The sequence below is a fragment of the Parambassis ranga genome, chromosome 8, assembly GCF_900634625.1.
Source record: "Parambassis ranga chromosome 8, fParRan2.1, whole genome shotgun sequence".
Taxonomy (NCBI): domain Eukaryota; kingdom Metazoa; phylum Chordata; class Actinopteri; family Ambassidae; genus Parambassis; species Parambassis ranga.
In genome coordinates this window covers 9,282,663-9,301,892 of record NC_041029.1, presented here as the reverse complement: position 1 = coordinate 9,301,892, position 19,230 = coordinate 9,282,663, and the positions used below count along the sequence as shown (strand labels likewise).

General features: G+C 45.3%; 1 protein-coding gene, 1 long non-coding RNA gene and 3 other non-coding genes across 5 annotated transcripts in view; 1 reads left to right on the top strand and 4 right to left on the bottom strand.

Moving 5' to 3' along the window:
* Positions 1-13,225, top strand: part of shank1 (SH3 and multiple ankyrin repeat domains 1) — a 36,255-nt gene extending 23,030 nt beyond the window's left edge. The window contains exons 15-27 of the mRNA XM_028411648.1: positions 2,304-2,386; positions 2,496-2,620; positions 2,712-2,847; positions 2,932-3,012; positions 4,919-4,927; positions 5,200-5,226; positions 5,330-5,386; positions 5,601-5,716; positions 5,933-6,056; positions 6,553-10,054; positions 10,265-10,276; positions 10,552-11,442; positions 12,011-13,225. Coding sequence (XP_028267449.1) covers positions 2,304-2,386; positions 2,496-2,620; positions 2,712-2,847; positions 2,932-3,012; positions 4,919-4,927; positions 5,200-5,226; positions 5,330-5,386; positions 5,601-5,716; positions 5,933-6,056; positions 6,553-10,054; positions 10,265-10,276; positions 10,552-11,442; positions 12,011-12,098 — 5,251 coding nt within the window. The 3' untranslated portion in view covers positions 12,099-13,225. The remainder of the gene's footprint in view (positions 1-2,303; positions 2,387-2,495; positions 2,621-2,711; positions 2,848-2,931; positions 3,013-4,918; positions 4,928-5,199; positions 5,227-5,329; positions 5,387-5,600; positions 5,717-5,932; positions 6,057-6,552; positions 10,055-10,264; positions 10,277-10,551; positions 11,443-12,010) is intronic.
* A 3,191-nt stretch (positions 13,226-16,416) lies between these two features.
* On the bottom strand, positions 16,417-17,793 carry LOC114440233 (uncharacterized). The gene is made up of 4 exons (XR_003671108.1): positions 17,723-17,793; positions 17,100-17,146; positions 16,758-16,801; positions 16,417-16,534 (listed from the first exon to the last, which is right to left on the bottom strand). It is a non-coding gene; the product is annotated as an uncharacterized LOC114440233 (long non-coding RNA).
* LOC114440665 (small nucleolar RNA SNORD88) lies at positions 16,625-16,714 on the bottom strand. The gene has a single exon (XR_003671200.1). It is a non-coding gene; the product is annotated as a small nucleolar RNA SNORD88 (small nucleolar RNA).
* LOC114440663 (small nucleolar RNA SNORD88) lies at positions 16,868-16,959 on the bottom strand. Its single transcript, XR_003671198.1, has one exon. It is a non-coding gene; the product is annotated as a small nucleolar RNA SNORD88 (small nucleolar RNA).
* On the bottom strand, positions 17,211-17,302 carry LOC114440664 (small nucleolar RNA SNORD88). Its single transcript, XR_003671199.1, has one exon. It is a non-coding gene; the product is annotated as a small nucleolar RNA SNORD88 (small nucleolar RNA).
* Positions 17,794-19,230: the final 1,437 nt, after the last annotated feature.

Genomic DNA, 19,230 nt, shown 5'->3' with positions numbered 1-19,230 from the left:
GGGACGACCCTCGTTAGTCCTTTCTGATGCATTCAGAGAGACACAGCTGCAGTTGACTGTATTCTTGAAGACAGCAGAGCTTTAGTTAGGAATGGGATGCCTCCACTGACATAAACGCACACAGGCAGTCTAAGTGAGTACAATAGTACAATGCAAATGGCAGTTTGATTGTTCACACTGTGAAGATTTGACTTGGTGAGTGAGTTTGTTGGCTTTGGAGTGCATTTACAGAGCAGTGCTTAAAGTTTTGATTCAGCAAAAGCTACTTTCTGTTCTATTTTGCATCATTATTCTTGATGCAGATGAACCAATAGAACAGGAAAAATGGTGGTGGTTACAGTTTCTGCACCAAAGTGGAACTTCCGAGTTGTTCAGCTAAGTAAATGAGTGCATTACAGTGACCTGTTGCTTGCATTATTGCCTGCAGGGACAGGGCAGCTTTGCACCTGCAGGGTGATGTGTGACTAATTTCAGCAGGTTTGATTCTCAACCAGTGCCAATTTACATTTTAGCAGAAATAGTTGCTGTTGAAATATATGAAATGTATGATCGCTGCTACCATAACATTTATGTAAGGGCATTATTATGTACAGTGCACTGTGTGTTATTTCAGAGTGTGTGAGGTCTGGACAGGAGAAGACAAGAATAACAAAGAGACGGAGCCTTGGCAGAGACAGAGAGTGTCTCACAGCCTGCGGAGAGCATCACACACTCAATAGGCTGAATGAGAAAGATCACGAAGGGGAAATGTGATTAGGGAAAAAGTTACTGTATGATTAGAAGTTTGGAGAACAAGGGCAGGAAGCCAATGTAGAGAGCAGAATGGAGTAGCCATCAGGGTGGAAAAAAAAAGAAAAGAAAGAAAAGAAAAGAGAAAAAGCCAGAGGAGAGGGAGGAACAGATGGAGTGGGCTGGGACTATTTTGGGGCACGATGGGATTCTCAGCATGTGGTTACAGTATGTTACAGCTGACGGGATATATATTTATACACAATACCTCTTTGAGTCACTGACTGAGTCAATGGCTGTTTGTGTGGCCTTTCATTCATTGAAAGACTCTGATACCTCAGAAGTGGTAGTGCTCCTTGATCCGAAGTGGATCACATCTCTGCTTCTGCCTAATGGGGCGACTACAAACTCTTTTTGTGGCCATGCATATATGTATTTTTAAAATAAAGATTAGTGTATGTATCATCACAAAAGAAGTCCAGCATCAGAGAATACTTAATACATCAAGTTAATGTTTTTACTCTTGTAGCTGATTTAAGTGGAGTTATTTAATGTGTTTAGTTGTCTGAGGTCAGGTTTTTTAAATTATCACATATTTGAAGGGTTAATCAATTGGTCAGGAAAGGAGAAAAAAATGCTTTTTGTTTGCATTGATGGATAATGTGGCTTTGTTTTGAGGAAAATCTAGAGATGAAAAGTAGTAAGTAGAATAAAGGTATATCATACTAAATGCCCTTTCATTCCACCACATGCTGTATATTCCCCATCTGCTTGTGCCATGGAACAGAACATAACTTGTACTATACTATATGAGCTCCACCTGTGAGCATGCAGCGCCTGTTCTCTGCTGTCAGTGACTAATAGTTTACCATTACATAGCTTGGCTCTACTGTGGACCTACCCAAGTTTTCCTGCGTCCAGTTCTAGCTGTTGCTGAGGCAACAAGCAGCACCATCATACCGTATATAGCATCGCTTACTGAGGTTCTGGTAGAAAACGGCTCTGGGCTCGCTGTCAAAAACATACAAAAAGTGAAGCACAGCAAAACGCTGTTATAAGTCACAACTGTGCTGTAGAGATTGTGGCATAAATTACAGTTTAATGGTGGTTAGAGTTTGCCTGGAAAGACATTTGACTGATAGCAGTAGATTTGAATCGAAGCTGCAATATAATAAGCCTTTTACCAACATAAAGTGTGTATTGTCATCAGCAGTGTACAGTGTATATAAAGTTCCAGGCAAATCGTGCTTATAGTAGGTGAACTATAGCTTTACAGGTACTAAACAGTGAAGCAGTCACTGTTTTATCTACACAGATTGTAACCTTTTTTGTTTATTAACTGATATAGCTAACCTAAAATACTATTATAAGGGTGGGGGAAGCTTACATAAGGATGCTCAAGTTTCAATCGAGTGCAGTTGCTGCCATGCCTGACGAGGACAGCAGAAGTAGGAACTCACTGATTAAAGCCAAGGGCAAATGTGCAAACATTTTACAACATGTATCTTTTTTTGTGTCTTTCTTTCCCATCTTCTTTTAATTCTAACTCTGGTGGCCTGTCTCCTCTCTGCCAGTGACTATATAATCAAAGAGAAGACGGTGCTTCTGCAGAAAAAAGACAGCGAGGGTTTTGGCTTTGTTCTGAGAGGGGCCAAAGGTAGGAAATAAATACAAACATCTCTCTTTCACTGTGGGATGTTAAACTTTTTATGACTGAAGATGACATGCACTGCTAACACACTTTCATGTTGCTGTGGTGTCTTCAGCTCAGACTCCTATTGAAGAGTTTACCCCCACCCCGGCCTTCCCCGCCCTGCAGTACCTGGAGTCGGTGGATGAAGGAGGAGTGGCCTGGAGGGCCGGTCTTAGGATGGGTGATTTCCTTATAGAGGTACTGCCATTTTTTAAATGTTTTCCACCCCTAAAATAACACAATATATTTACAATATATTACAACTGTAATCTCTTGGACTTCATCTCAGGTCAATGGTCAGAATGTGGTGAAGGTTGGCCATCGGCAGGTCGTCAACATGATCCGGCAGGGTGGCAACAGCCTCATGGTCAAGGTTGTCATGGTAACCCGCAACCCTGACATGGAAGATGGTGCAAGGAAGAAAAGTAAGAATACAGCCACTGCTCCCTAAGGGTGTAATGTGAACAGTTTGACTGACCACTACTGTGCCCACCTTTCCCTCTCTCCAGTCCCACAGCAGAGTAAGAGGCTGAGCACTCCGGCTATCGCCCTGCGCTCCAAATCCATGACTTCAGAGCTGGAGGAGATGGGTAAGAACCCGGCTTTTACACACTTTTGGGGGGGGGGGGGGGGTGAAAGAATGAAAAAAATGAAGAGAGCTAATGATATGTAGACAAATAAGGAGGGTGCTTTGCTGGGTAGAAACAGATTGAGGTGGTGAGAATAATAGAAACAGTGTGAAACCAGTGTTGAGGATTGGTAAAGAAACTGAAAGTGTGAAGAGGAGTGGAGCTAGGGCTAAATTTAGACAGCAAGAAAGTAGAGACGAGATAGCGTAGTTATTCAGTGGCAGAAACAAGAGGAAAAGAAGACTGGCTGCCGCCGTGGATGACAGTCTCAATGCATTTCACTGTTCTTTCAGAGGTTCCACACTGTCACTACCAGCACCCCCACTACAGGTAACCCCACCCAGAAAAAGTGTCGCCATCCACCCTGTGACTCCCTCTCTCACTGCCCGCTTTTCTTACCTCTTACCCCCCTGCACCTCCTTTTGCTCCCCACAGCTTTAACCCCCCTGCACCCACAGAGCAGACACACACACACACTACACTCAGCAAGTATTTGTTGCCAAGGTAACACAGCAGGAGAATGGGCGTCACCTGAGAGTTTCCGGTGTCTGGTCCTAATGTTTCAGTGAGCAAAATATGTTTGTGTTTTTCTCTCATTTGTGTTCAAAATGTCTTTAACTCAGTTCAACAGAATCACACCAAGGATAAAATTACTGGGATGAGTAATTTTTGAAAAAGATAAAAAAACACACAACTTTGTTTCAGGTCTGTTGCTATAGTAACAGCATTATCTGTGGATATGCCATATCTATTTGAGGCAAAATAGTGGGCGGAGAGTGCATGGAGAGGGTCAACGCCCTCATTTGCAGATCATAATGTTGGCCGGCGTTTTATTGGTGATTGGGTTGTATCTTCCAAACATTTATGGTGGTTTGCCACCACTGCTGTCTGGTTCTGAGCATGCTCAGTAAGCAGCTGCTGATATATGAAAGCTGATAAAGAGGACTTCAGCTGGGCTTCGTGATCTGGTTACTCTCTCTTTTTATAAACAATGATGGACTTTTGCCCAACGCGACAGAATCTGAGTGAAGTTTTTTTCCTGAGATCAGCCCTTTGCTCCGTCCCTCCTTTATCTCCTCCCCCCACCTCTCTGTGGTGTGACCTCACTTGACACAAAGCATGAGCACCCAGTCTAACACAATAGTTTCCTTACCCCCAACCCACATTTCTATTGCCCCAGTGCTCACTATACACACATTATATAGTCCTTTATCATACCAATGGCACTGCAGTGATATAAATACTCAGTGTATCCTGATGATCACTATAAATATTGTTCGGCTATGCATTTATTTTTGAAAAACAAACATGGCTTCCCCAAATATTGTCATCAGTATTTGTAAGTAAAATTGCGTACATCAATAAAAACCCTTCCTCCTCCTCCTGAATGAAGGTGAGAAGTGCACAGTGTGTGATGATAAAGGCATTTCAGCCGCTGCCATATGTTTATTCTAATGCGATAGAATTCATTTAGCTGTGACACCTGTTAAACTATCTCACCTCTGTCATTGGTGCAGTGTCCCAGTTACCTGGAGGTCATGCTGCAAGATAACAAGGACATTAAAATGGAAATGATCCTGCCGTGCACTTAGGTTCACAAATTCATTCATTTATATAAGTGTTGTTTAGAAATGTTTAGACATGTATTTCGAAAACGAGGATTTGTGTAGATAAAAGATTAAATAAAAACGTATTTTCCCTATCACTAATCCACACACACAAACCCACTCACACCAGTGGATGCAAGTGGTCCCCCTTCATTCTTCTTTTTGGTTCCCTTTTTGGTCACTAGTTTAACCACTAACTCTGTTGTTCTTTGTCTCCTTTGCCCTCACTTCACTGCTAACTGGATTTTAACCGCCACCAGTGGAGAGAGGTGGGAGTCAGATTATTAATAATAATTTTAACACTGTGTGTGTGTGAGAGAGAGAGAGAGTAAGCAACATATTTACTGTAGCATGAGTGTGCATACTGGTGCTGTCGTAATGCGCAGGTGTGATGGACGTTCTTTTACATCAGAGATGGAAAAGCCGGATGGGGTGACTCAGTTTGTTGGGCTCAGGGGAATAATGATTAGTATTCACCGTAACAACACTATCGCACTTTCACTCCTGCCAAAACTTAAGTCTCCTTTTGTCCTCCTTCCAGCTGCTACCCCTTGGAAAAAAAAATCAGGTATGCTCCGTTGCACTCCTGCTTAAGGCATTGTATTCATGTCTGTCCAAAATGACTCTGCACTCATGTCTCCTGTGTTTTCTTTCTTTCTTTCTTTTTTCAGAATTCGAATCCTCACAAGTTACAGAGAAGAAGAGGACAGTCTATCAGATGGCTTTGAGTAAGGAAGCTCATGTTTGTCAGTGGATGTTTCCTGAATCACCCCCCCTCTTTCTCATCCACTTCCATCAAGTGTGTCCCTTTTCACACACTGTTTCCTTCATTTTGTTGCTGTCCATGTTTCTGTTTCATCGTCGTATGTCCCTTTCTCTCTCTCTCTCTCTCCCCTTCTCTCTCTATCTGTCTCTCTTTCTCCTCTTTTCCCCCCCTCTCAGATAAATTAGATGAAATTCTTGCAGCAGCTCAGCAGACAATCAGCATCAATGAGGCACCGGGGACACGGGGACAGGGGCCAAAGAGAGAGAGGGGAAGAAGTTTCTATGGCAATGAGGTGTGTACCATGAAACGCACTACAGATTAATGTGTCTAATGATGTGTGTGTCCAGTGATGACTGTGTTAGTTGTCAGTTTATACCTGTGTGCAGCCAGAGCTCATGTTAAATTAGAAGGTATTAAATGTTTCTACAACTGTCCTCTGCTTCAGGTCTCTTTTGTTATTGTGTCTTCATGGTTGTCTTACACATGCTCCTCATTTATATCGTTTCAGCCAAACTACGGGGATCAGTCTGGGATGGGTATGATGTCGTCAGGGTTGAGCCTCGGTTATGACCGTGGACAGTACACCTCAGGTCACGCCCCACACCCGGGTATGCTGCGGCAGAAATCCATCGGTGAGGTTGTCTGTTTTTTTTTCTGTCTGCCCCTCCGTCCACCTGTCTGTCTGTCCTCTGACTCGGTAGATTTGTTTGTCTGTGGCCAAAAATGTCTGCACTTTATCTGTATGATCTGTCTGTCTTATTCTCACCCAGCACACAGTAACGCCACTAATCTCCTTGTTGCTCTTTGATGGGCTGTTTTCTAGTTGGTTGCTTAATAAGGCTTTGCTAGCTTTCCTGCAAAAATAGTTATGTGTTCTCTGGTGACCAGCAAGGCAAATGCTGCTGTGCAGTTGCTTCTTGTTTGTGAAATATGTCGCACTAACTGATTTATATACTAACAGAACTGAGGACAGACTTGCTGGCAGGTACTTGGGCAGGCAGATATAGACAGACACTCTCAGAGTACTCTCACCCCCCTCCCCCCTCTTTCTTTTTTAGCCCCTCTTACTCGCTGTGAATCCCTGTTTCATCCCTGTTTGTTTCTTTATTTGCAACTGCTGTACTGCAGGGGTGCCTGAGGAGGAGAAGCAGTTCCTGCATCCTCCAACCATGAAGTTTGCCCGGAGTCTGTCGGTGCCTGGCCCAGACGACATCCCTCCACCTCCCACCACAGCTCCACCTGATCCTCCATTCTCCTCTGCTCCACCTCTGGGTTGGAGAGCCAAGTCGTCTCAGCAGCCCTCTGTCTCCGTGTCCCAGTCCACATCCACCTCCGCACACTACCAGCCCTACTCTCAGTCAGTCCACTTCACCCATGGAGGTAGGGAGAGGGCGGGTGGTCCCAGCACCGGTCCTGGTGGTGGAGCGGTGGACCACACCACCCCATATGCACACGCAGCTGCCCACACAGCTCAGAGCAGGACTGCTTCGCGAAAGGTTGCCTATACTGGGGAGACTGTTGGAGCTGGCATAGGGGCTGGTGCAGGGGCCAAGGCAGCAGGTCTCAGGAGAGGCTACAGCACTGCCGTCCCCCCATCCAGCATCGCCACTGTAATGCCCCAGCAACAACAGACTACCCAGAGTCAACCCCAGCGGGCAGACCGCAGTGCAGCTGGGGCAGGAGCTGGCGGTCCTAAAGGAGGAGCCCGCAGAACTAAAGGCCCCCTGGTAAAGCAGTCCAAGGTAGAGGACCTGCGGATGGGCCAGGGTACACTGAGTGGCAAAGGCTCAGTGGAGAAGAGCTCCATCCCCATCCCCACCATTATTGTCAAAGCCCCTTCAACCAGCAGCAGTGGACGGAGCAGCCAGGGCAGCAGTGTGGAGGCTGATGTTCCTGCATCAGGGGAGGCAGATGAAGCCAAAACACCCCACGGCCCGCCTCCCTCCACTCCTGCCCCACAGCCCCCTGCTCCGCCTTCCATCCCAGCACCGCCACCTCCATCCTTGCCTTCAATTCGAGCCCAGGATAACGTGGACTTTACTAGCCAGTTTGGGGCTGCAATTGTTGGTGCAGCTCGCCGAGACAGGGAGCGGTTCCATGAAGCACGCAGAAAGAGTGCCTCCTTGTTTATGTCTGCTGAGGAGGACGTGAGTGACGCAATAGCAAGTATAACAAGGACTCAGGTGTCACAGCAACAGCTCAGCACACAGGCTGAAAGTTCATCAACACGACTGCGCCCGTCAAAGTCCATTGATGAGGGCATGTTCTCTGGGGACACCTTCATCCATCACACCCGCAGTATGCCTCCAGCTTTTGGCCTACCTGAGTACTCCTCACCTGCCCTGGACTATCAGCCCAAGTCTGTACCTACTGATCTGTATACAGCAGCAGGCAGGCAGCAGGCGCCCTCCTCTAGCACCACCTTTATTCACCCTCTAACGGGGAAAGCTCTTGACCCCACATCGCCACTAGGCCTCGCCCTGGCAGCCAGAGAGCGTGCTCTGAGGGACGACACCAGGTTAAGAAGGGGAGCAGAGCACCACTTTTCCCGCCAGATGTCGAGTGTGGTGTTCCCTTCATCTACTGTCACCTCTCAGCCAGTGTCATCTGTTGCCCAGTCCTCAAGTTCCTACCTGGTCACCTCCTCTTCTCTGGCTGCCACCACACCCACTGTTGGCCGCCCACCCTCACCCAGAATCCTTAGAGGAGTATGGGGGGAGGAAGGCGGTGGTGGGGAGAGGGAACGGGAAGGAGCAGGGGCTCGTGAGGGGCTGCGAGTTCGCTTTTCTGAGGACAAAACAGTCCACACACACCACTATCAGTCTCAGCCGTATCAGCCAACATACAAGGAGAGGGAAAGGTCGAGAGAACGGGAGAGGGAGTCATCAAGGGAGAGGGATAAAGAAAGAGAAGGTTACTTAAGGAGGGCAGAGCAGGCTGCTGCTAGTGTGGCGGCTGCTGAGAGTGCTGCTCAGCAGGTGTTGCAGCCTCAGCAGCCTCGTAGACCTGCTTTTCTCAGGATGGAAAGCCAAGCTGATGCCTATATCTTATCCCTTACTCCTCCCTCTCCCCCACCCACTAGTACTCAGCAGATAGCAAACACTACTGGGGGCACTGGGACTGGCCTTATGGTTCTACCTCCCCCTGCCCCATCAGTTGATGCAGATGATGAATTTGTCTATGCGGACCCCCTCCCTCCTCCATTAGAGTTTGCTAACAGCTTCGATAGAGGAATATCAGATTACCAACAACACAGGATGCTCTCCAATAGCATGGCCGCCCGCCAACAGAAAGTCCCACCCCCTCCACCTCCTCCTCCTCCCCCACCACCACCACCACCACCTCCCCAAAAAGAACAGTTTATAGGTGGATTTCCCGCCCATACACCCCTGCCTTCACCTCAGGCAGGGGACTCCACTGCCTCTAGCCTCACATCTTATGACAGTGAGGTGGCAAATTTGACTCAATCTGCTCCTTCCCCTTCCCAAACATCACCCAACCCCCCGCCTCCGCCCTCACCATCTACCCTACAACCCACCTCAGGTCCGCCGCCTCCCCCATCGGTCTCACCCCCGCCTCCTCCTGGATCCTACCACAGACCCTTCACCATGTCCCACCACCTTTACAACAGCACTCACACTCCTGGGCGCTCCTCTTCACCCACACCTCCTCCACACACAGTGGCACCTCCCCCAGCCTACCGTGGTCCCCCAGTGCCCTCATCCACTGCTGCCACCTCTGTCCCCCATAGGGGCACTGCCTCCCATGCCACGACCGCTACCTGTGCTGCTACAACCACCGCTGCTGCCACCACAACAAGCACCTCCACTCAGCTTTACCATGAGCGAACACACATCACGCATACAGCATCCTCCACCGCCATCACAGGCACACGCAGAGCAGGGGAGCACTACCGACCTCCCCCCACTACTAAGAAAGGAGAGTCTCAGGAGACAGTGGTGGACTCTGGGATTGAAGAATTGGACAGCCGCAGTAGCAGCGATCATCACTTGGACAGCATCCTGGCTTTAAGTGGAGCCGGTGCACGGGGAGACAGACTGGATCGAGCAGAGAGAGGAGGAGTTGGACCTGGTGGACGTATGGGCGGTGGAGGTGGGGCAGGGGAAACGGACAAAGGAGGAGATTTTCTAGAGTCTTACATGAGTTACTTGGACGGACAAACTTTTGAAATGCAGAATGCCACAGCAGCAGCCTCCACCTACCCAAAAACCAGCAGGTTCAGAGATGGAAGTCGCGCCGGCGAACTGCAAAGGCAGACCAGCACTGCTCCAGCATCCTTCCACTCCCACAGACGAAGAGATGAGCAGGAAGAGGACGAGGTCGAGGAGGGAATGGCAGAGGATGAAGGTGGCCAGGATGGGTATGGAGTAAGAGACATGCATAATTTGGGACGTCCCACCTCACCATACTTTGATCGGCCACGCACTCCTGAGATGAAGTCTCTCTGGGGTGATAGCACTGACATCCAGTCCGGGCAGCTTTTAGAGGGGAAAAAGATCTACCCTCCCGCATCCAGTATGAAGCCCAGCATCATTAATGAGCTGAGCAGCAAACTGCAGCAAAGAAGCAAGGACAGCTGGAGCAGCCAGAGAACACTGAGCAGACACAGGTAAACATTACAAGATGTGAATGTTGCAGCATACTACTTACTACATACTACTACAACTACTTTTTGTTGTTGTCGTTGTATCGATGTTTCACCTTTGTGAATACATCTTTGTAGCACTTGTCTGCAGTCTATTTAGTGTGTTTCTGTCTTGCGTCAGTGTGTGTAAACTTCTCTTTTATTTCTCTGGCCTTTTCCATGTGTTTCTTTCAGAAGCAGAAACAGGTAATAGAGCCACTTTGCACAATTTTCTTTTGCTTGGAAGAACATGAAACTGTGACTTGGCTATGTCCTGCTTGAACTTACATACTGTGAGGGAGAAAAGCAACACATTACACAAACCATTTTGATTGCACATGAACAAAATGTTGACAGTATAAATAAATTGATGGTTCTAAAAATAGAGACCTCAGTGTGTGTGCATGTTTTTCCTGTCATTGTTCTCTGGTGTCTATCATTCTTTTTCATGTGTAAGAATTTCTTTCTGTCTCTATTTACAGATTTTCAGAAGACTCAGCTTCAGCTCTGAGCCCCCCCTCAGTTCGATCCCAGTCACCGTCTCCAATCTCATTATCTCAGCCATCATTGTCCCCTTCTCCCACCCCAGCCTCCCAGTACCCAAACTGGGGACGATCCCCATCTCCTCAGCCTCCAGCAGCCTCTCAGCCTCCACGTTCACATTCCCCGCTGTCCCCAACGTCTTATTCCCCTTACCCCACCTCCCCCAAACACAGACCTGTCTACCGGACCAAAGCCCTGGAATTCCAGTTCATCCCTAGTCGCGAGTCCCGTAAAGCAGAATCACACATGCTCCAGCGAAGACGAGCACCCAGTCCGCTCATCTCCCCATCAGAGCGGCCCAAGATGGGCCCGCCACGCCCATCATCTCTTCCACTTCTCCCTACCACACCTTTATACAGTGCCATGTATGACCTTCGTGGTTCCATCACCCCACCGTCTCCTGGAAACCCACTTGGAGATCCTTATTTCTCACCCTCCCCTCCCCTCTTTGCTCCTTCTGGGGCACCTCCTCCTCCAAACTCTACCTTAGTTGTTTCCAGATCCCTTTCTCCAACTCACTTCTTGTCAGGGACCTCTTCTCCACCCCTGCATCCTCTCCCTCCACCTACCTGCTTGAGTTACCCCCATCTACCGCCACCTTCCCCTACAAAGCCTTTCGCCTCCAAGCCGCTGCCCTACTGGACCAAGTATGATGTTGCAGACTGGCTGGGATATCTGAACCTGGGTGAGCACAGAGAGCGTTTCCTGGACAATGAGATTGATGGCACCCACCTGCCCTCTCTGACCAAGGATGACTATCTGGATTTGGGCGTGACACGAGTGGGCCACCGCATGAATATAGAGCGAGCCCTGAGAAGCGTAATGGACAGGTATGGCTGCACAGAGACACAGTTACTGCTTATGTGTTAGCTTAGAGGAGTGCAGTAGAGGGATCCATAAGGAATCATTTCCCCCAGGTTCTAACTGTATAAACACTATACATGATAAGCATTTACATCTTAGGTTTGATCACATTGCAACCTAGACCAGCAACAAAAATGGTCAACCTAATCTGATCACATTCAAATTACTGTGCTTTCTTCTATGCTATTGAAACATGTTAATCCAGCCCACCAGAAAGCTCCTGAAAGTTTTAGAATCATTTTTGCTGAAGAACAGCGCCCTCTTCCTGCAGTGTTCACCACTCTCTGAGAATTGTAAACTCATCAGCACTGAAAGATGCTGTCAGGCATCAAATGTGTGGTGAGCAATGTTTTCCCGGTTTCATTAGTCATGTAGCTCGTCCCCAGTGCCCAAGTCACCACAAATTCTCAATGAGCAAATTATTCTTTCCAGTTATAAAAACATGAGTCAGACAAAAATGCAACTTGCAGAAGAATAAATTATGATCTCACAGAATGACATACATGTCTTGTGTTTTGTTTCTCTTGTCCTCAGGCTCTCCAGCAGCCCATTTCCCATTTCTGTTCTCTCACCCCGGGACGGACAGACTGAGAGGAGGAGGGACGACGGGAGTCGGAGCTGAGGTTGCAAATGCAAAGACAGAAAAGGGAGGCACAGACAGAAGAAAGGAGGGGTTGAAGTCAATGAGGGAGGACGACACAACTGCTGCTATCCATGGTGGATTCACACAACAAATGAGAGGGGAACAGATTTCACACTGAGAGCAACAGAGAGAGGGAGTCAAGTCCCAAAAGGGAGACGGAAACATGGGGATAGGAGAAGGGCTGGCAATCCATAAAGACACCGGCTGGCGCTCCGGGCCCGATTTACACAAGTACACTCCCCACATGCATGCACGGTCACACCAATCAACACAAGCAACACCCTCTCATCCAAAAATGAAGACTCTATGGCTGCAGCAGAGATTAGTGAGGGACAGTGAAGAACCAAATGCTTAAGAGGAGCAATCATAAGCCAATTAGATTTGTTTAAAATCTGAGGTTGTGTTGCAGACAGACTGGAGAAGATCATCTGGTTGGTTCAGTCCTCTCACCCCACAGTCAGCTGTTCAGGTTTAAGAACGGAATATTTACAGTGCAATCAATGACGACCCCTCCCTGTGTGTGTGGATGCTAGTTTTAAGACAGAGAGGGTGAATGATGAGTGCGAGGCTTTATCTGTGTGCATGGTGAACGTAGGGCAGTTTATCAAGACAGCTTCCACGTCTTTTAGAGGAGATGAGGACGGATCTCTCGGCGCGCTGTGAATTTGGCTTTGTTGATTGGTCACGTCTTGTTTTTACCTCACTCCACTGGTAGGGCTCTGTCCTCACTGAGGATCCTGTGATTGGGATCATACTTGTTTCTCTATAGCTCTTTATCATCTTAAGTCTTATTATGACATATATACAGACTGGTCACTGTATCACAAATTTGTAGCAAAAATAAGTGCCCAGACCAACAACATAAAAGAGTAACACTGATATGCACACACACACACACACACACAAACACACACATATTCACCCAAGTTACTACTATACATGCCTGCATGCATACACACAGACATTTAGATACACAAACACAAGCACTTACCAGTGTTTGTGTTAGAATTTATGGGACACCTTATATATAGTCACACACTCTGTTTGGATCCAAGATGTAAAAAAAAAAAAGAAAACAAAGAGACAGACTGTGCTTTCAACTGTTAGACGGGATTTATGACAATGAAGAGAAATCTTACAGAAGATTTTATTTACCAAGAATGACTTTTCTCAGAAATATGTTGTAGAACTCTTTCAGACCTTCTGTCCGAGGGAGACTGGAAAGGAGAGGGGAGGGGAAGAGTAAAAACTGCCATTTTCTTCTTCTTTCCCACCCAATCCCCCCTGCTCCTTCCAGGAGCGGCATCTCTCTCTCTCACTCTCTTGCTCTCTCTCGCGCTCTCACGACTAAATCCAGGAGGAAACAAGCAGCCACCCGGCTGAGGGGATGCGCTTATATCGAGTTTTAATACTATGATTGTTCTTACAATTTTTAAACTTTAAACGGGAATAATGGAATATTGATATGAAGAGATTTATTGTTACTATTTATCATTACTATCATCGTCCTTACTGTTATTATGGCCTCAGAGAGTCCTGCCTTTGGTTGGCGTAGCTGACGCTCTTTTCTGACTGTGTAGTAAGGATAAGGGGTTACGTATATGAATATAGATATATACAATATGTAAGTATTTTTGAACTGAAAGATGCATATTTATCATTTGGTGCACTCAACATTGCTTCTGTGTGACAAGAAGCATTGCAACAAAATGTGAAGCACATTTTTAGAATATATTTTTGTTTTTTCTTTTGTCACACTGTGAAGCTTTAATCAAACTACATGTTAGCCTTTAAGGCCTGGGTATATCATATTTTTAAAGTTAGTTGCCACTTAGGATTATGCAGACGCTGTTAAAAAAATGTAGCAACTGATTCTGTATCGTTTAGTTAAAGGTACAATTTGTAAGATTGTTTGTTTGAAAAAAAAAACTTAAAACTTTCATAAAATCTACTATGGAAATATGAGCTATTATGTTATATATCTACCTTAAGTTAGCATGCTTACCAGCAAGCCCCAGCTAAAAAGAGGAAGAAGAGGTGCAGTCTATAACTGTGAGATCTCTTTCCAATCACATTGATAAACAGATATCAATGAATAAAGCAGTAAAGATATCAATACCTGATGGTATGTATCCACTGAATGTGTAAATTTTACACTTCCTGATTATTTGCTGTGTATGTTGAATAGCATAAACTGACTGGGAGCAGAATGTATCCAATCTAATACAAAGTATAGGAGGGTGTTGCCTTCAGTCCCCTGCAGTGCTGGCAAGCAGCATGGCTGCCCTTATCCACACCCCTGTAGACACGCACCAGTAGCAGGCACTGGAGACTGAATGCACGGACTTGTCGTTTCTGATAAGTCCCCGGCATCATGTGACGCTGGAGGCTGTGATTCCCACAGCAAGCCCAGATCCTGTTAGTTAGCTAATCTAGTGAATCATGGTGCAGATTGGTTGTTGTGTGACTGCTACACTGTCTGACAATTGTAGACATGGATATTTATAAAAGGGCAAACAGCAATTTACAAATTGTATCTTTAAAACTTCCTATGAAATAATAGGTTTTTTCTTAATTCTGCCACCTCCTCTTTAAAATCAATCGGTGTGCCATGTTTATTTTCCACATCAGCCCCCCACCCCCACCCCATCTTATCATAACCGAAGTCCTGCTTGTCTTACTGTTGCTGAGATCAAATATAAGGGCTCTCTCATGACCTCTCTACCTTGAACAACGCTTCACCTCTCCTGCTGCTTTTTGAGTCCATGAACACATATCAAATGTGCATTCTTACACCAGGGTGTCAGCGGAGGAGTTTGGTCTCCTCCCTTCTCCGCTGTCCTCAGTCTATTTTTTGCTGAAAGAGTTTTCATAAATCATGTCGCTCCAAGTGCACACACACAGGCTATAAATGTGAATTAGAAAAGGTCGTTAAGGGGCTTTGATTTTGTATTTTCTGCTCTGTACTGAAGGTGGAGAAGAGATTATATTCCAATGCAGGGGAGATAGCAATAAGGACGATGACAATAATGGTCATAACTATGGTTTAAGGTGTAAAAAAAAAAGAAGTCTCAAAAGTTCTAAAGAATCTCTGTCTTCCAAATAATGTTTAACATGAAAAGGTACAATGTATTTATTTAACTGTTCTGCTTTCTATACAGTTTGACCCGTTCTCAGCCCCCTGCCACTGTCGCTGATCTGACAGTGTTAGAACTCCACTCGTTTGCATCCTCTTGTTTTGTAAAAGCACCTTCTGCAGCCGCTAACATGTGCCAGTAAGCTCACAGCTCGTTGTCTATTACCAGCATATTATGCAATGACCCTATTTGCATTAGCAGCTGTGACTTTTCCCTTTAGGATCCAAATAAAGGGGATGTTTCTGAAAGGGTGAGCAGGCAAAGAATGTGGCGCATTCACATTTTACATGTTTCCATTAAAGCTTTGCTTGTGTAAATGGGGCCAGTTAAGGAATTTTGAAAACATCTTTTGCCGATACAATCTTTTTGTTAAGTGACTGGTGAGGAACATTTTTGTTTTGTCTTTCTTTGTGTTTAGTCGTGGTGACAGAGAGCGATGGCTGCTGTCAGGAGAAAGATCTAAAGGAACTGGTCCGACTCTATAGAAAGCATTTTTTTTCCTTTAAGAGATCTTTTAAAAAAAATGAGAATATGAGCTGAAGAAAGGTAACTTACAGAATATATATGTATATGTGATATGCATATACACACATTCATATAAATATATATGAATTTCAAATGTTTTAAGAGATAATAAATTGTTAGAATTATAATAAAGATACAGATACAAACTTCTAATTTTATTCTTTGCCATTCATTGGATGGAACACAGAATCAACTTCTTTTCCCCCTCCCTGACTGATTTTAGGTCTTGAAGACATCCAGTGAATCTGGTAAGCCATATTATTGTTTCAACTCACAAATCTTCAGCAAATTTAATCTGCATTGTTTGGGATATTGATCATTTTAATATTAGAAGAGAAAATGTCCTGGTAAATATTAAACTATAGGTCAAACTGGCATTTTTTTCAACAACTTATGCACTTTTAAGTAGCATATGTGCCCAAAGTGATCTGATACTTAAGCCTAAACCACAAACCACAATAGGAATCTGTAAGCTCTAATAACATGGATAATAGACCCAGCTTGACCCCACCTTAAAAAAACTTGTTTAGTTTTTATGATTAAAGTTTACAATTTTTATTAGGTATTAGGATTAAAATGGCCCAAGAAACCACCCCACCTTTACAGTATCTGCTCAATAACACACAAGACTAAAATCAGTGATGATGTTTTATTTACATTAAGTAAATACAGTAAAGAAAAATGATTAATAAATCACATCACACTGTGACAAACATTGAAGAGTGTTGTGCTGTAAGATGAGTCGGTCAGTACCTGAAAAGCAGGGAAAAAGGCAGTAGTCAGTCAAACAGTCCAGACAGCACCATCCCAGTCCCACAAGGTTCAAGAAATAATTCTGGCCATCGTCTCCTCAGACTCTGCCTTGTCAAGGGCAGAGCTGCACTTCTGTCATCAGTCTGTTTCTGAGCCCAGTGCAATACATCACAAGAGCTTTTACACACTGTCTGCTATAAAGGGAATGTGATGACATACACACCTGATTTAAATCCAGTCCAGAAGCATTTTTAAATGTCTGAAGACCTGGAACGACAAAAAAAAGTTACTTTATTTTGAGGACTACTATAATTCTTACTAGCATAAGTTTATAACCTCCTCAGACACTCTGGCTTGTCAGGGCCAAAGATGCACATTTGTCTCCACACACACTCAGAGCCCAGTGCACGTCATCAGGGGAGAAGGGCAACTCAAGTTATCAATGTACAAAGCAAGTGTTTCGAGAGCCCTATTGTGGACACAGCGTATAACTACACCTATACATGCAACACAATTATAAGTAATTGTCCATGATCATTTCTAGTCGACACGTGCTCTCACCCACCTCTGTGGCTGTCACAGCTTGATAATTCGTTTCACTTATCCGGAGACCTAAAAGAAAAGAATAAGTTACTGTACTGTTCAGATGATCTTGCTGAAGCAACATCAGGTTGATTCTCTCCTCAGAAACTCTGGCTTGTCAGGGCCAAAGATGCACATTTGTCTCCACACACACTCAGAGCCCAGTGCACGTCATCAGGGGAGTGGGGGTTTATATCATATAGTCCAGGTCTAATGTGAAATCTAAACCTTACTTGTGTTGCTGTTAACAAACTTATTCTTGTGTTTCATCAACCTGTTAGCATTAGCTATCAAGCTAATGCTACCACGTGGGGATAGGCCGACTGAGAGAACTATATTCACTGCACATGTACAGATATTAACCAAAACGAAACAAATACTGATATATAAACCCAAACCCACTTCAAATATGAACGCATTTAATGTTAGACTCCTGCATACGAACAGCACAAAACCTGTAAATGACCACATAGCGGAATGCAAATATTTCACGGTTATTCATTCGTTCACAAAACTGTGGTGAGTTCTGGCATTTCACGTATAACTCATCTAATCAATTCACGTTGAATTAAGATTGCTATTCTTCAAAATGTGCCATAAACTTACCTTTTCTACCAGTAGGACCATCCAGCCACAAAGCGCTCACACGCTCTTCAGCTGGAGAAGTCGCTCTGTCTGTCGTTGGTTTCTGGCTGCTAGCTTATAACTGCACTACCGCCACCTGGTGGACGGGAGGATTACACACTGGTCACCAAGCACTAGCCAACGAGTCCCAACGAGAAAGCTGTATTCCTTGCTCCTCTCCTCGTTGGAAGAAGCTAGTTGACGTGGTTCGGGCACCACACGCCCCATAAGCGCCTCCCTGGTGAGGTGTTTTCTGAGCGTGTCTAACCGGGAGGAGGCCTCGGGGCAGACCCAGGACACGCTGGAGGGATTATATCTCTCGGCTGGCCTCGGATTGTCTTGGTACCCTCCTGGTGGAGCTGGAGGAGTTGTTCAGGGAGAGGCTGGTCTGGTCTGGGCTTCTCTGCTCAGGCTGCAGCTCCTGCGATAAGAGGACAGTAGATGGATGGCTCGGGTAAAATACAAAACAAAAACAATCATAAAATACACGATACAAAAGGTTTATTCAGTTGTGGCTGCATCATAATGCCAAACATGTCGTTGTAATAATAGTCTGTCGCCACTAGAGGTCAATATAGACACTACATTTAAGTAGTATTAAGTATTCATTTATAAGAAATTTGTTAATGTCAGTAAGGACCCCAAGTACAGGTGGGTGTCTTGAAATATGCCTTTTCAAAAATGATCTTACAATAGATTTAATTTAGCAGATTCGGCATGAAATTATGTACTACACAAGTTAAAAGTTAATATATGGGTTATTGATTTTGTTGGCTGCATTATAGAGTGCTTTCAACAACATTAGTGTGTCTTTTATAATCCCTTAAATACTTTCAGTCCAGCAGCCATGTAGCCATTTGATCTCTTCTTTGTAAAAGCTGACATCGTGGGAGTGCACAGCAGTTATGATGTCATCGCCACTGGTGACCACCGAGCTCCTTTTTCACCCTGAGGGGTGATGGACTGATTGCACCACAACAGGTGAGTGAGTGCTGGATGAGATAACGTCCCCTTTCCTGGATTGCAGCCAGCAGCACTGGTGACTGTGAGGCTGGTTTGTTGTCCTGGTGGAAGAGCGCTCCTCTTGTCAGCTTCCCACGCTGAATCCTCTTGATTTTCCATTGCTGTCTCAAGAGATCAGCATAAACGACCCCTGCAACAGTGTGACCTCTTGCTTCAAGAAATCCACAAGCAGCACTCAGGTTAGATGTTTAGACTCAGCAGCACACTATGCTGTAAATAGGTGCTCACTGCCCCAGTGTTGCTGTATGTGTTTATGGGTGTCCATGGGTGATAGGACCTTTGGACCATCGTCCACTGCAGTTTAACTTATAGTTTAACTTATCGCTCATCCTTCATTTTACCTTGGGTTCCTTGTGTTTTTCATCTATTATCATTCTAATTACAGGACCTGTGTCATGGTGTGTGTCTACTATCCTTCCAGATTTGATTATAGGATTACTAGCATGGGATTATTGTTTCCTAAAAGC